Consider the following 17,329-nt stretch of genomic DNA (forward strand, 5'->3'; position numbering starts at 1 on the left):
AGGACTTTTCCCTGTCAGATATCAAATGTTAAGTCACAAAAAAGTGCTGCCTGTAGTGAACATGTGATAAATTCTACGTGAAAATTAAGAATTTTCTGCTTGTAAGACACAACTGGGATATGGTATGTAGCATATACTGATAATGAATTTGGTAGAATCCAGGATATAATGAGTAACTATGAATCAACAAAGATAACCCAATAGAAAAAGTGTCAGGAGAGAAATAGTCATTGCACAGAAAAGAAGTAAACATTAATACTTAGCTGATGTGGCTGTACAGTTCTTAAATATTAAAGTACTTATGTACTTTATGTACATATATATACTTATGTCTCACTGCCTTGAGACACTCAAGCTACCCTGGCTACCCAAGTCCCTAGATTCCCTATTTCCCCACACCAAAAATTACAAGATTAATACCTAGACTGGTAGAGGGTCCTCCTATATCAGCTATGTCTGGTTGTTAAATATTTTGAATCAGTCTTATAATTAGGAAATTATTAAGAATATGCAAGTTAATAATTAGGAAATGCAAATTAACATCAGAATGAAATTCCATTGTACCCTTTAGATTGATAAAGTTGACAGTATCAAATATTGGCAAGCTTGGTGGAGCAAAGGGAACTCTTATAAACCACTTTGGAAAACAGTCTGGCAATATCTTGTTCACCCATATGGTATTAATGGTATCTTGGTCTCACTCTACAGTTGATGTGGAAGCAATATTCTTTAGTGCTCAACAGAGGGAGGAAGAAGATCCATCCTATGTGCCAGGCACTTTGTTAACATTTTAGTCTTCACAGTGTTGCTCAAAGTTTCCTAAAAATTGGTTCCTATTTTACAGATGAAGAAACAGAGTCAGGTTAAATAATTTACCTAAGGGTAATACAGGTTGCAGGATTCATCCCCAGGATTAAAAGCCTATGTTCTTTATAATTTCTAAATATGGAGTCAGAATGTAGCATAAGGCATAGAAATCAAATGTTCAAACATTCTTGAACTTCAGCATCTGTGTTTTGATGTAGTTTGTCTCAAACAGGAGTTCTCACACTTCCAAGGAGTTTGTAATGTGCCAAGAGCATAAACATGGTGCATCACAGAAGGTTGATTTCAATTAATTCTAAGTGATTTAAAATATATGTACTGCTTTTATAAAAATTTTTAAAATACAAAATCAAAAGTTTAACACTTAGGGAAATTTCAGAAGAAGAAAAGTAAACATCCTCAGAGATACTGAGCACAATTTAGTAAATAATTACTGAGTGCCCACTATGTGCCAAGTGCACCACACTACGTGCAAGAGATACTAACAGTAAGATACGTGTCTTGGAGTGCCTGGGTGGCTCCTGATTTCAGCTCAGGTCATGATTTCACAGTTCATGAGTTCAAGCCTTGTATCAGACTCTGCTGTCACTGCAGAGCCCTCTTTGGATCCTCTGTCTCACTCTCTCTCTACCCCTCCCCTGCTCATTCTCTCTCAAAAATAAATATTGAAATATTAAAAAAAAAAAAAAAAAGATCCAGTCCCTACCTTCAAGGAGGTTACATTTCCACAAGTTAAAGTGTATCTCGTATTCTAATAACAAAATTCCACCACTCTCAATTTTTTTTTTAATGTGAACACCTGACATAGCACAACTACCAGAGTTATAAAATAGAATATTAGAACTAAAAGAAACCTTTGATAGGATCTGTCCAAGTCTCTTGTTTTATAAGAAAAAAACGGAAGGAATGACCATTTGTGCCTAGAATTCATGTGTTCTAAGTTTGGTGCTTTTCCCATTTTCAAGCTTCTCCAAAACAATATTCAGTAGATTTTTATAAATAGCACTCAAACTTCTGTAACTTACCTGTACAGTTGTTTCCTGCTACACAAGGACCTCATAATTTATACCACATTAAAGTACATGTATGCTCTTTGTGATATTCTATTCTTTGTGGTCAAACAGATCCGGATCATCCAAGTGCTTGCCTTTGCTACTACATGTGCGTTCAGTATTCAAGATGGCAAGAGCAATGTGCTGGGCAACATCTGCCTGCCAGGGCCTCTCTTGCCCCACACTTACATTCTCACAGTGTTCCTAGACTGCTGGCTGGGGGCGTACTTAGCCACTTAGACCAGAAGGGAACCCAAGTATAGGTGGGAGAGATACTATTTCCCTAGTTGACATATACCTACTATTTAAACCATGCACATATTCTGAGGTGCAGTAATATGCCAGGCACCACACTGGATTCTAAGTATATAAATATGAAAAGGGCAGTCTGTACATCTGGAGTGATTTGGAAACGAAACAATGTTAATTACATGCTCAGTTAATATTAGGTGTAGCACTCAGAACACCTGGGCCTGAAAGACCTCCAGAAAATACTTCAGAGACCAAATTAAGAGTGGGTACTGGGGAACAAGTAAAAAAAAAAAAGTAAAAGTCTCACAGGTGAAAAGAAAAAGCCACATTCATTTGATCTGAATAACCAAAAGTATGAAGGAAAGAGGCTAGAGGCCAACACCTAGAAAGACTGTGGCAGGGACAGGTAATGGACCACTGGTGTTCCCAAGAACACTAGTAAGGGGCATCAGGTTTTTTAAATGCTAGTTGTCCAACTTAAAGATTCCCCCTAGTTTTAGTAAATACAAGGGACTATGTTTACTTCTGTCACAACTGTAGCCAATCCTGTAGTAGACTGGATAGTTTGAAAAGTTCCTTTGAACATAACTTTTTGATAGCCTAGTAGTAAGTGTATTTTTTTAAAACCAAGAATGCTTTATTTCTCCCTGTACAACCACTAATTTTTTACTTTTCACCAAATTTACATGTCCAATTATAGATAAAAGAAATGAAAGACAGTCAAGACATCTTTTACAATGCTTCTTAAAATAGATTTTTTTCAATTTCCTTTAATATGTTGTGGATTCCATCAAATATAACCATTTAGGAGTGTTTTTACTACCTCTACTAGTATAGACAAATTTACAGAAATTATTTTAAATGTATTGTGTCTACTTCAATTAGCATAATTTTGTTTAAGCAGTTACAGTTGTCTGTGTTGCCAGTATTGACATTTTCAGGAATTAATGGTATAGTTTATGGGACAAGCTTCTGACCCTGACATCTCACTTTGAGTCCTGTTCCCACCTCACTAGCAGGTGATCCTGAGCAAGCCAACTCATCAAAATCTTGGGTCCACATCCATAAAATGAAGACATTACAACTGGTGCTACCTATATGACAGGGTTCCTATATGTAAAAATTTTCCAACAACTATATGGTACTATAACATGACAATTACAGAGGTGAGTGAGGTTTTAACTGCCAAAATAATTACTTCAGCTTCATGCCTATAACCAAAAGCTTTTAAACAAAACAGCTTAAATAAAGTAGTCATTAAGCAAATGAAGACATATTAACTCAAACTATGTTCCTAGCCTATTGAATCTAATCTCTGGAAAAAACTTAATTCATTTTAGGGGGAAATATATGAGTTAAGATATTTATTAGTGTTTATACAAACAAGATGCAACCACTGATTCAAAAATAGGAGGGTATTTTCCTCAATGAGAATACATTCTTTAATAGGACTCTATTTGAATAAGAATTCCATACAAATAGAATATATATACTTAACACAAGAAAGGAAGGATTTTACATTACACAAAACAGACATTCAGTTGGTTCAATCATGGTGAGCTACCCTTCCAACCGAATACTTATATTTATTACAAATATTGCAGTCAGTTCAGTATATGCCAACAATCACAGAGTTTTAACATTTAGTAGCACGAAGCACACTTAACTGTTTCCAAAGGGATGTGATGTAGTTTTCATTTCAGAGGAATGGAAGTGACTGAATTACTGTCTGCTCTTTAATGTTTCAACTAACCTGTGAAAAGAAAATGAACAGTTTCATAAAATTAACCTCAAACTTTCAGGTATAAAACATATCATTTATAGTAGGTTTTATACTGGAAGTGGATTCCAAAGCACTTTAAATGATGAAAGCTAAGATAGTTATATCAGAAGAATAAAGTTATGGACTCAATTTCGATGAAGGCCTCTCTTAGCTTTTACTTTTATCTATGCTCTGAATGAATAAAAAAAAAAAAAAAAAAAAGACCAAATATCTACTTTCCAGGCTGTCACCACTGCAGCAAGGCCAGATGTGGATAATTCAGAGGTGAAAACTATTCTCAGTCCTCATGGAGCTGAAAATCTAATGAGCAGATCACAAATCAATCATAAGACAGTATAACTACTACATTACTACTGGTCTGTGACAAGGATACCTACATGTGCGGTAGGCATTGGGCACGGAGACGTGCAAAGAAAGGTTCTTGAGAAGAAGACAGTCTTAACCTAAGTCCTAAAGGATAAGGAACTGGAGGATGAGGTAAAGAAGGAAAAAAGCTAAAAAAAAAAAAAATGGCAGAGAGGTGGCTTATCTAACTATAATCAGGTGGGTGTGGTTGAAATAAAAGCCAATGTATATGAAGACCAGTGGAAAAAAAGGCTTGAGGAACTTAATATGATATGCTAAGTAATCTGAATTTTGTCCTTAAGACTAAAGGGAAATCACACATATGCACACCTGCACACACAAATGCACAAATGGCTTCTAGAAACATGATACTTAACCATTCCATTGCCTCATCAAGGCCAGTGCCTTTGGTTGCTGAAGTTTTGAATATTTGCCATTTTCGGTCCTTCAATGCAGGTAACCCAAGTGAATTTGCCATCTCTGAGGGAGTCATGGCCTGCTCCATGTCCTGCTTATTTGCAAACACCACCAAAATGGCTTTTCTCAGCTCTTCTTCCTAAATAAAATAGAAGCTACTTAATTTTTTCTCATCAATTTGCCCCCTTCAATTTGGGGAAAAATGCTAACAAATACATTATTTTAAAAGTATATTTCCTAATTATGAATATATGATGTTCTTTATAAATTATTTGAAATTACAGAGAAGAATGAAGAAAACAAACTTCATCCATAATCCTACCTTCCAAACATGATCACTGTTAACACTGTGGGTATTTTCTATTGCTTTGTAATTTAGATACTTATAGTTTATTTAGTAAATACATTTACATATTTGAAGATCAATATATATACACACAGTTCTATACTCTGCTCTAAAAAAATAAACATTTGGGGCACCTGGGTGGCTCAGTTGGTTAAGCGTCCAACTGTGGCTCAGGTCATGATCTCACAGTTTGTGAGTTCAAGCCCTGCATCAGGCTCTGTGCTGACGGCTGAGAGCCTGGAGCCTGCTTCCAAATCTGTCTCCTTCCCTCTCTGCTCCTCCCCTGCTCACACTCTCTCTCTCTCAATAATAAATGAACATTAAAAAACATTTTTAAAAAATAATAAACATTATATCATGGATATTTATCCAAACAACCAAAATTTTTTCAAAAAAAAAAAAATTTAATGGGGCGCCTGAGTGGCTCAGTCAGTTAAGTGTCCAACTTCAGCTCAGGTCATGATCTCGCGGCTCGTTTGTTCAGGCCCCACATCGAGCTCTCTGCTGTCAGTGCAGAAGCCACTTAGGATCCTCTGTCTCCCTCTTTCTCTGCCCCTCTCTCACACACGCACGTGTGCACTTGCTCTCAAAAACAAACATAAGAAAAAATTTTTAAACAAAAAAATTTAATGGTTAAATATACTCTACACTATGAATGCATGCACCATACACTATGTAACTGTTCTCCAGAAATTCTTACTAGATTCTTTTTACTTGACTACTATAGAAACCTAAGGGATGCAGTCATTACACAGAAATCTTCTTTAACAAATTCTCTAAAAATAGAATCAGTATGAATTTTTTTAGGCTCCTATTATATGTATTAATAAACTGCTTTCCAGAAAGGTTTTTAACAATTTAGACTCCACCAACAGTGTATAACAGTACCACTCTTCAATGCAGCCCTGAAAGAATTAGAAATATGTACCTATGTATAGTATATTTTTCCAAACATAGCATGTCATTAAATGCTTATTTATTACCAGAGTATAAGAAATGCAAATATTATTAGAATATAGTTTTCTCTTGTGCACTGCAGATTCATTCCTTCTGTTCAGTTTTCTATTTATTTGCAAAAGGTCTTGATATGATTAAGAACACAAATCCTTAGTCACTGGTTATGAAACTATGTCCTGGTTCCCTGCTTTACCCTAAGTTGTATTTGCGAGGTTTTTGTTTGTATTAATATGATTAAATCTATCTAATTCCTTCCAATCCTTTGATTTAGAAGGACCTTCCCTATCCAGAAATTTTAAACATATTCACTTACATATTCTTGGAGTTAACAATTTCCATTCTTTCCATTCCATTCTTACTCCATTTAGAATGCATTTTTGCATACAAAAATGGGAAAACTTAAATTGATTTATATGCCTGTAAGTTTTAATGTAATAGATAACAGACCCGACTCACATGCTATATGTACTTTACATTATATACATTGACTGAAACAATTAAGTTACTTCCTAAAAATGAATAAATTTTTAGTTCTTTCTCATGATTATACAAGTCAAATTCTAATATCACAAATAATAAACCAGCACAAGAATTACAAACTGAAGTTAATAATCCATTTCCTTTATGCAGCACTTTATATGATAAAAATCAATTATACCATGTGACTTACACCTAAACAAACCTTTTTTTAAAAATCCATTATACTAAAAGCAGTTAAATGGTCCCTTAAAATTCCTTATACTTGAATTTGGTCTAAGAAGCTCTTATGATAAATATGATGCTATGTTGTAAAAAAAATTAAGCAAAAGTTTGAAACTATTAGGTCTTCACTTTATAACTCAGCCATTAAGTCAGTAATTAGGAAATCAGAAGTCTAAAGCATTCTCAGAAAGCTTCTATGTAGGTAATCAAATGGCCTAGAACTTAAACATTCAATGATTGGATACTTCAGAATCATAGTTTTGGTAGGAAAAGGAAACTTAGGTATCTAATTTTCTCAAGCATAAGGCAATGTCATTATTACTTAAATTAACCATTAGTACATATGAAAAGCTTATTTAGCAATTGGAGATTTTTTTGAACTTTTGATTATTTAATGCATCCTCTGAATTCAGCTAGCCAATAAATTTTTATTCTATAAACTTCAGTGAATACAATGTATTGAGTTTTTAGTAAGTGCTATACGCTGTTCTACACATCAGGGATATTAGGGTAAACTCAAAGAACTTACATTTTAGGTTGGGAGATTTATATAAGTAAACAAATATATTTTAAAATAAAGGAAAGAGGGGCACCTGGGTGGCTCAGTCAGTTAAGTGTCCCACTCTTGGTTTCAGCTCTGGTCATGATTCCAGGGTCATGGGATCAAGCCCCATGTTGGACTCTGCACTGTGTGTGGAGCCTGCTTAAGAGTCTCTCTTTCTCCCCCTTTGCCCCTCTCCCCAACTCATGCTATCTATAAAATAAAAAATTTAAAAAGAAAAACAGATTTTAAAATAAATTAAATTACGAAAAGAAACAGTAAGTGGTACAAAAAATAAAGTAGGATAAGTTTAGAAAATAACTGAGCTTCCTCTCTGGAACAGAAACATGAGATAAAACATGTCAAGAAGGAGCCATGCAGATTTGGAGGAAAAGCACTACAAGCAGAAAGATGAACAAGTGCAAAGAGCCCTCAACCAAGTGTCCAGGGTGCTGGCTCAGTGTGTCCAAAGAACAGAAAGGTCAGTATGGCTGAAGCACTGGAAACACAGGCAAGAGTAAAGAACAATAAAGCTGGAAGAGGTAAACAAGGATCAAAGTTGTGCCAAATACCCAGAAATTCTAAAACAAACAAATATGCTTACTATGTATACCCTTATCTGCTTCTCTAAGCTAATTTATACAACTAGAAATACAAGTAGAAACAGAACATTCTATAGAAAGCACTTCATAAAAGTAACTTAGAATAGTTCCTTCAGTTTAGAAAGAGATCAGCTCTGAGCTTCCTAGAAATCAAGGAATCTAGTTTAAAGTTACAAGGCTGTGTTTCCGATTCTGTGTCTCCCTCTCTCTCTGCCCCTCCCCCATTCATGCTCTGTCTCTCTCTGTCCCAAAAATAAATAAACGTTGAAAAAAAAAAAAAAGTAAAGTTACAAGGCTGGATTCTTCATTTCTCTTTTATTTTGTTTTGTTTTTGGTCTCCATCCCTCTTTCCAATAGAATTTCTGGAATAGGAAATAATTTGCATAAAAGAAAATGATACTAAAGGCATGAGGGGAAAAAAAATTCCTGCTTTCCTTTTCATTATTCCTGCATGTGGTAATAATGAGAGCAGCAAGCAAATGTAAAAGATTTCCCCACATCTGAATAAAGTTTTCTTACCTCCAACATGGCAACTAACTCTGATTTGGAAATGCCAATTCGGTCTCGGTCACAACTGTCTACCACATAAATGACTGCATCTGTGTTTGAATAGTAACATCTCCAGTATGGCCTAAAGAAAATTCAGCAAAGGAGAATATATTATTATTTGAAAGAAAAAGAACCTGCTATGTTAATTTATGTGCTAGGACTTGGCAATGATGGGAGGTGGGGGGCTTATATGCCAATCTTCCCCACCCATGAAAGAATTAATGTCATAATGATTCACTGTTTCTGAAGGATATGTATCACATCCTTCAGATGGGATGGGGGTGGAATGATAAACATTAAATCACAGGATCGAGGAGTTTCAGACTTCAGGCTAAGAGAAGACATTTATAATCAACCTAAATCACTAAACGTACTAAGATAAAGTTATACCAGACCTTATTGTTATATCTTATAAATCTTTAACTAGGAACTCCTTAAGAAATGGGTTCTTAAAAAAACTTTTAGTATGATTTTATATAACAGACATTAAGTTGATTACTAAAGACTTCATGAGGTAGAAATGGCTAAAATTAGAGAGGGCCTCAAAAGTGGTTCAAAAAATAAAACAAGTTAGGGGCACCTGGGTGGCTCAGTTGGTTGGGTGTCTGACTCTTGATTTTGGTTCATATCATCATCTCACGGTTCCTAGAATCGAGCCCCACATTGGGCTCTGCACTGACAGCATGGAGCCTGCTTGGGATTCTCTCTCCTCTTCTCTCTCTGCCCCTCCCCCACTTGCACTCTCCCTTCTCTCAAAATAAATAAACTTTTAAAAAAATAAATAAAATGAGTAAAAAAGGCAGCAGGATATTTGGAGACTGCACTACCCATGTTTTAAGATGGCAGGCACCACAGTGAGCAACCACTGACAGTCACCAAACATTCACAGTTGCCATGCCAAGCACAGAATGCTAGGCAGGAGACCTGCGTTCCAGAAGGCATCTATGTTCACATTAAACATTAAATGGTGGGCTGAAAGGTATTTTTATAAAATCCAAAACAGTCTGTCTTATAGACAAAGTGACTGACTAAATGAGGATTTTTAGTTAAAAACTCCCCAAGTAATTAGGTCTTGGGATTTTCCTGAAAATTTTTTTCATTTAGGTGGTATCTGGAAAACTGGCTTCCTTAAATTTTAATTCAATTGAGAGAACAGGAAATTCTTCCTTATTTTAAATTACAAAAGAGGGGCATTTAGGTGGCTCAGTCGGTTAAGTGTCCGACTTTGGCTCAGGTCATGACCTCACGGTTCGGTTCATGAGTTCCAGACCTGCATTTGGCTCTGTGCTGACAGCTCAGAGCCTAGAGCCTGCTTCAGAATCTGTGTCTCCCTTTCTCTCTGCCCCTCCCCTGCTCACACTCTATCTCTCAAAAATAAATAATTGTTAATTACAAAAGAAGACATATTTGGGTTTACTGCTCTTCACCCTTAAAGGGCCAATAAACATTCAATACTAGAAAGTAATCTGGTCTTTGTACCATACCTGATACTTGTCTGTCCTCCCAAATCCCAGACTTGGAATTTAAGGTTTTTGTATGTTACGGTCTCAACATTAAATCCAATAGCTAGAAGAGAAATCAAAATCAGTAGTATATGTAGACTAATGCATTCTACCTTCAAAGTATCCAATCTAACTGCATCTTAGCAATTAATGAATTACCACTGAATCACATTACTGGTTGAAATATTATTCCATTTAATATAAAACAGTTGTGCTACACACACACAAACACACACAATCAATTAGCAAGATCAGTACCACTTTCAGATTATATAAGAATCCTGTTACCTCTACAAATACAGAATTTTTAGCTCAGTGGGAAGTCTACTATGTTAAACTCTCCATATAATACAATCCTGGCATACAAAAGTGTTCAGAAAGTTATGCTTAGAAAGAACAGATGTAGATGTATTACAAGAAAAAAACGGAATTTTGATAGGTAGCAAATATAAATGGAACAAAACCAAGAAAGCCAACATTTTAAGCTTCAGTGGTTAAGGATTCAGCAAAAGCTGTATACCACTTTATAGAAACTGGGTTCTCTAAGGGTGGCAATCTCACAGACTCTCTGCAGACTTCCTCAAGAGCTCATTTGTATAAGGTCATGGTTGGATGCTCAGGTGGGAGGTGTCTCATCTCTTTTCCCTGCCATTCTTTTTAGGTGGAGGTGTGGCACCATATGGCTAAGGCAGGATACTACTATTTTCATTGAAAGGAACCTAAGGAAAGGTGGAGAAGATGCTGAAAAATTTGGATTAATAAGATTTCATAATCTTGGGGCACCTGGGTGGCTCGGTCAGTTAAGTGTCTGATTTCACCTCAGGTCATGATCTCACAGTCCATGAGTTCAAGCCCCATGTCGGACTCTGTGCTGACAGCTCAGAGCATGGAGCCTGCTTTGGATTCTGTGTCTCGTGCTCTCTCTGCCCCTCCCCTGCTCATGCTTTGTCTCTGTCTCAAAAATAAATAAAAACATTAAAAAAAATTTTTTTTAAATAAGATTTCATAATCTTAAAACAAAGTAAAAAATGACTTATAGCTATAACTGGGCAATTTTTGTTTTAAATTTAAGTCTACATTGGTAAATGATGCTAATAAGTTTACATAAGTATGCCTATCACAACTAAAAAGTAACTATAATAAACCTGAGTGGAAAATTAAAAAGCAAGTGTATGAACCACTTCTCAGCCTTTTGGCTAAGATCAAGTGCAAGTACATGATGTGTCCCTTAGAATTAGGTAGGAGTGTAATCACCATATTTACCTCGGTAACACTTTTTATATGCAAAGGACAAGGGTGGGCTGTAAAGTGTGTTCCCTGAAATGCAATCCACTGGGCTGTGTGCACTGCAGGGGCCACCAAGACTTAACCACTGCAGAAATGGGCAATTTTGAGAAGCAAAAATCAAGGGAACTGAAATTTACTGATGGCAAAAATAAATCAGATGCCACAGAGCTTAAAAGGTTCTTCTTTCATAAAAGCTAGACCTTTTTCTCTTTTAATTTGGAAATTTAAATACTACTAAATATAGAAATACCTTGCATGACAGTGATTTTAGAGGCATAATTTAAAATACTCTTTAACAAACTCTTAAACTTAGTTTAATATATTAATCTTCTCGAAGTCAATTCAGGCCAACAAATAAAAAAAAGTATAAATAATAGTTTTCTCATGTAGTAAAACAGGATTATTTGAGAATATTCCTCTAAGATATCAACAACTGATTTAAAGTTGAGGTGTTTCTTTTCTTGATATTTTCAGGTACCAGATTAATTCAACAGTCAATCTCTTCAACTCAGATCTTTAAAAGCAATGAATTCCTTAAGAGAAACAAATCTTATTAAAATAATAACAAATAGGGGCGCCTGGGTGGCTCAGTCTATTGAGTGTGATTGAGCGTCTGACTTCAGCTCAGGTCACAATCTCATGGTTCGTGGGTTCGGGCCCTGCATCAGGCTCTGTACTGACAGCTTGGAGCCTGGAGCCTGCTTCAGATTCTGTGTCTCCCTCTCTCTCTGCTCCTCCCCTACTCACATTCTGTCTCTCAAAAATAAATAAAGTTTAAAATACATATATATATATAAATAGTAACATACGGGGGGAAAAAAAGCACTTCAGATGCAATAGTATCACTTAACATCTATATAATTCTTTAAACAGGTTTACAAAGTATTTTATATATTTCACTTATTCCCCCTCAAAGTCAGTGGGTATATTTATTATCTTCATTTTATCAATAAAGATACTAGCCCTCAATGAGATTAAGTGCCTTAACTCTATCCAACTTTTTAAGATTTTTTTTTTTTTTCAACGTTTATTTATTTTTGGGACAGAGAGAGACAGAGCATGAACGGGGGAGGGGCAGAGAGAGAGGGAGACACAGAATCGGAAACAGGCTCCAGGCTCTGAGCCATCAGCCCAGAGCCTGACGCGGGGCTCGAACTCACGGACCGCGAGATCGTGACCTGGCTGAAGTCGGACGCTTAACCGACTGCGCCACCCAGGCGCCCCTCTATCCAACTTTTAAAATTAGCTTTAAACAGCAAAACCCAGCCATGCACAGAGGTTTACAAAGTGCCTCTAAATTTATGAAAAATGTTATCAATATTATGCCCACACTAGAAGTTTACAAACCTTAACATTAACTTATTATATGAATTACTTATTCAGAAATAAAGTTATGTTAGATGGAAAATAAAAACCCCTACAATTAGTTTATCATACTAACACTTACTAGGAATCGTAGTAACGACTTCTCCAACCTGTAATCTGTACAAAATTGTAGTTTTTCCTGCTCCATCTAATCCCAAAATTAAAATCCTCATTTCCCGGGTTCCAAACAGACTGGAAAAAATACTTGAGAAAAAGCCACCTGAAAAAAATAATAAAAGAAAAAATGTATTATCATTTTCTGAACTAGGTCCACAGAACATTTAATCTCGCCCTTTTTAAGCTATACCAGGGGTACCTGGATGGCTCAGTTGGTTAAGCATCAGACTCTTGATTTCGGCTCAGGTCATGATCTTCTCAGGTTCATGAGATCCAGCTCCAGGTGGGCCTCCGCACTGGGCCTGGAGCCTCCTTAAGATTCTCTCCCTTTCCCAGGACCCCTCCCCCACTGTCACAGGCTCTCTCTCAAGAAAAAAAAAATTAAAGCTATGCCAAATTAAATAATACTATAGTATTTTCCTTGATTCATAGGTTCATTAAGTTTGCTCCCAATGATATACATTATTCAACACCAAACAAGTAATTACTGATCGTTACTATGTCCTAGATACTGTATTAGGAAGGCACAGAAGATACATTGCAGCATAAGAGAAACAGCACTACCTTCCTCATGAAGCTCACTTACTAATCATGAGAATATGGATACCTTAGAATGATCTCCTCACAACCCCTAAACACCAAAGGACAAATAAGAATGACACTGGGACAATGAGATCCTTACATATGAAAAGCAATTATTATCATTGTACAGTAGCACCATGATAACTACCTTCAATCACTGAGATTTCTCTGTAAACGATAGAATTAGCAAAATAAATTGAGGCACAGAAGCCCAAAATAACAAAACCTATCATTTAAAAAAATAATAAAGCTACATTCAATGTATCTTGAAATATTTCCAGAGGGGCGCCTGGGTGGCGCAGTCAGTTAAGCGTCCGACTTCAGCCAGGTCACGATCTCGCGGTCCGTGAGTTCGAGCCCCGCGTCAGGCTCTGGGCTGATGGCTCAGAGCCTGGAGCCTGTTTCCGATTCTGTGTCTCCCTCTCTCTCTGCCCCTCCCCCGTTCATGCTCTGTCTCTCTCTGTCCCCAAAAAAAATAAATAAATAAAACGTTGAAAAAAAAAAAAAAAAAGAAATATTTCCAGAAAGCTTCCTATATGCAAGGTATTGTGTAATATAAAAGCACTTGTGAATAGAGTAGAATGGTGGTCATCAGATGCTGGGGGAGTGGGGGAAATGGGAGAGATGTCAAGGGTACAAACTTTCCTTACAATAGTAGTAATTTCTGGAGACCTAATTAACAGCATGGTAACTACAATTGATAACAATGTATTGTACAGTTGAAATTTGCTAAGAGAGTAGATCTGGAAGTGTTCTCACCACACACAAAAAAGGATGTATTAATTAGCTTGATTACGGTAGTCATTTCACAATGTGTATATATATTATATATATATCAAAACGTCATAAATATATGCAATTTTGTCATTCATACCTCAAGAAACCTGGAAAAAATTAAAATTAAAAAAATTATCCTTTGTCTCAGCAGGGCCTGCTGGTAACAGATTAAGGTATTGATTCATTTGGATTGTGTTTAAATAAATGGTGATTTAGAGTATTATTCTTTTTACAACAAAATAAAGAAGCTTTTTTAAAATACATTTTTTCTTTAATGATTCCAGAAAAAAGCACTTTGGGCCTTCTCCACCAAAAGCCATTAGAGAAGACTGAAAGTTACATTAACAATATAAAAAAAAGTTGACAACAGAAGCGATGCCACACGATACAGGGTTATTTGACAAAGAAATGGCACAATTAAGAGCTGCAAGTCTGGAAAAATGAAGACACCACGGGCCAGAGAACCCTGGGAAAGAAAGTGTAGCAGAAGGGGTGTGACTTGACAAAATCCATAGTACCTTTTTACACCTTAAAAAAAAAAAACAAAACTGGGGCGCCTGGCTGGCTCAGTAGGTACAACAGGCTACAACATCTTGGGGTTGTAAGTTCCAGCCCCGTCCTGGATGTAGAAAGTACTTAAAAAGAAAATCTCAAAAAAAAAAAAAAAAAAAAAATGAAAGGAGTTATGGAAAAAAAGCAGGAAAGCGCCTGTGATATTCCAGGGTAGGTAAATCCCCCCAGAAAATCGTAGAGGAATTAAAGTCAGTCATCGAACGTGCACCATTTGGAGAGGTGTAAACCAGTTTAAAAATCTGCACTTCCATTTGGGCTTCAGCGGGGAGGGAGGCTTCGGTTGGTACTTGTGATGACAATGTAGTTCCCTCAACCAGCACTCCAAAAAAATCGAGATTAAAATTTCACTCACTGACCAGTTATGACCACTACCCTCCCCATTTCCTTCTCCACATTACTCTATTATCTACATGAAAAGCTACAGCAAGCAGGCAAATAAGAAGCGGACTGAAAACATTATGAGCAACAGTTCCCTTTGGATTTTTTACACTGACGCAGTTCCAGCGACCAGGAAGAGAATCACGCTTCTACTGTGGGGTCAAATCTTATTTTTCACGCAAGAAACCTCAGCGCACCTGCGAGTTGCGACTGACAAGTTGCCAAGCTTCCCAAGACTAACTCTGACCCCCAAATCGAGCTGGGTCTGAGAGGGACAGGGAAAAGTTCATGGTCAGGGGAAAGGTCTCGGGGCCGGGTTCCCCCGGCCGCAGCGCCGGGCGGACCTGCGCCGCCCCCGCCCCCTGACCCCTTTGGGATAAAAGGGACAGGAGCGAGGGCAGAGGGAACGCTCGAGGCAGGGTCCACTCCCACAGGCGAACAGCCAAGGTGAGTTAAGTCCTCACCGACCTGCCCCTGAAAAGCTGGCTACTCCGAGCTTCCCAGGCCGACCCCTCTCCTCCAGACCCCGGCCCTCGGGCCGAAGCCCCTCGAGCGCGCCCGGGCGCCCTACTCAGATCCTCACCCATGATGAACCGCCTGTCAGCCCTTGGTGGTGGTTAGAGACAGGCCCCGGCCTCGGCAGCGACTCCTATTCGAGCCTTGGCGCCGCCACCTCTGCAAGCCTCGGCCTCCGGCTCCGGCTCCGGCTCGGAAGCGGTTTCCTTGGAAGTCCGGTCCACCAGCAACTTCCACGTCGGACTCCCGGCGGGGGCGGGAGCGACGGGCCGCTGCGACTACGCGCCGGGAACGGCGACCTGAGCGTCCGCGTCGTCGCTTTCGACAAAAGTCCCGGGCGCGCAAGGTGAAAGCCAGAGGATAAAAAATATTCAAGGACCCCAAATTTCTCCTGCTTCTATTTTCTTGTTGAAAGGGCTTCCCAAACAGGGAAATTCGAATTTTCCTTTTAAATTCTGACCCCCAAAAGTGGCGAATCTGTCACCCAAAAATTCGAGTTGGGCCTCGATGCAGCAGCCAGTCGACTGGACGCAGGCATCGGGTGCAGCGTGGCAGAAGTTGCAGGTCCTGAAGCGTCCTGCGGGGGCGAAGCATCTTTCCTTGGGTTCTCTCTCCCACACGGAAATAGGACTACGTAATAATAATAGGAAGAGCCCCGCGCCGCCAATGCAAAGCAGCCTTACGCCTGAGGTCGCTAACTGGAGTTTTTTAGTGTCGCATTGGCGTGCTGGGTCAGCGTTAGAGCCCTTCACTCCGTTCTTCCACCTAATTCTGAGCACCTGACCAGTTTTGTGTGCTTGGCAGTGCGGGCGGGCTGGTTCCTTCCAGGGGCGTCTGTCGACAGTAATGCCGGTTTTGACAGGGAATTGTATTGGGAGAAAGGAAGCAGTACTTGGACGATGGGAAGAAGGGATTCTCCTAGACTGTAATTTTTTTAAAGGTTGAGCGTGCGTGTCTTAATTCGTAAAGGTACACAAAAAAGTAAACCGATCCGTAGCCACAATACCACAGTTCTCCCTAGAAGTCACCATTGTAAACTCTTTCTTGGGTCTCCTTCCAAATATGGTTTTGGCATTTTATGTTTTTATTTATAATAGAGATTTTCATCCATTCAACAGAAGTTTATGGACTGACTTTTGTTTCAATTTTCAGACCTCTCCAGCTGCCTGGGCATTGAAACTAGACCTACCTGTTGCCCTCGCCTCCCTTCCCCGCTTCTAAATTATAAATTCACAAAATCGCTTCTCGGCCTTTTGGCTAAGATCAAGTGTAGCATCTGTTCTTATCAGTTTAATAAATTCACAGAATTTTTCTTGCAAGGGAAGGTTTTATTTGTTTTTTTATCTTTGTTGTTTTGAGAAGGAGAGAGTTGAGCGACTCTTTATCTGAACACCTGGACCTTTTTTAAGGCTGTGTGTTGTAAGCATTATAATGTGCCAGCTGTTGGACTTCAGTGGGCTGGGATTCCACTGACCTTTTTCTCCTGTTCTTCATCCTCTTCCCCTGCCTGTCTTTGCCAAAATTAGCTTGTCAATATTAGCATTGACAAGCTTGTCAAGATTCGATTGTCAAGATTGGCAAATCTTGACCATTGCTACTTAAAATTTTGTCCATGTCAGATTTCCAGTATAATGGATGTAGTTCTGTGAAAATACAAATTCCCTTTAAAGAACTAAAAGGAAGGGCGCCTGGGTGGCTCAGGCGGTTAAGCGTATGACTTTGATCAGGTAATGATACTGAGAAGTTCTTGAGTTAGAGCCTGGCATGGGGCTCTGTGCTGACAGCTCAGAGCCTGGAGCCTGCTTCAGATTCTGTGTCCTCTCTCTCTGCCCCTTCCCAGTGCACTCTCTTTTCTCTCCCC

General features: G+C 38.3%; 1 protein-coding gene and 1 pseudogene across 1 annotated transcript; one reads left to right on the top strand and one right to left on the bottom strand.

The window, feature by feature from the left end:
* Window positions 1-3,478: 3,478 nt before the first annotated feature.
* On the bottom strand, window positions 3,479-15,768 carry ARL1 (ADP ribosylation factor like GTPase 1). Its single transcript, XM_045466177.1, has 6 exons — window positions 15,536-15,768; window positions 12,608-12,745; window positions 9,856-9,937; window positions 8,342-8,453; window positions 4,635-4,813; window positions 3,479-3,882 (listed from the first exon to the last, which is right to left on the bottom strand). Exons 1-6 carry the CDS (start codon window positions 15,537-15,539, stop codon window positions 3,852-3,854), a joined length of 546 nt encoding a protein of 181 aa, XP_045322133.1. The 5' UTR covers window positions 15,540-15,768; the 3' UTR covers window positions 3,479-3,851.
* Window positions 15,769-16,705: 937 nt separating this feature from the next.
* On the top strand, window positions 16,706-16,872 carry LOC123592360 (annotated as a pseudogene).
* Window positions 16,873-17,329: the final 457 nt, after the last annotated feature.

The sequence above is a fragment of the Leopardus geoffroyi genome, chromosome B4 (genome assembly GCF_018350155.1).
Source record: "Leopardus geoffroyi isolate Oge1 chromosome B4, O.geoffroyi_Oge1_pat1.0, whole genome shotgun sequence".
NCBI classification, from domain to species: Eukaryota; Metazoa; Chordata; class Mammalia; order Carnivora; family Felidae; genus Leopardus; species Leopardus geoffroyi.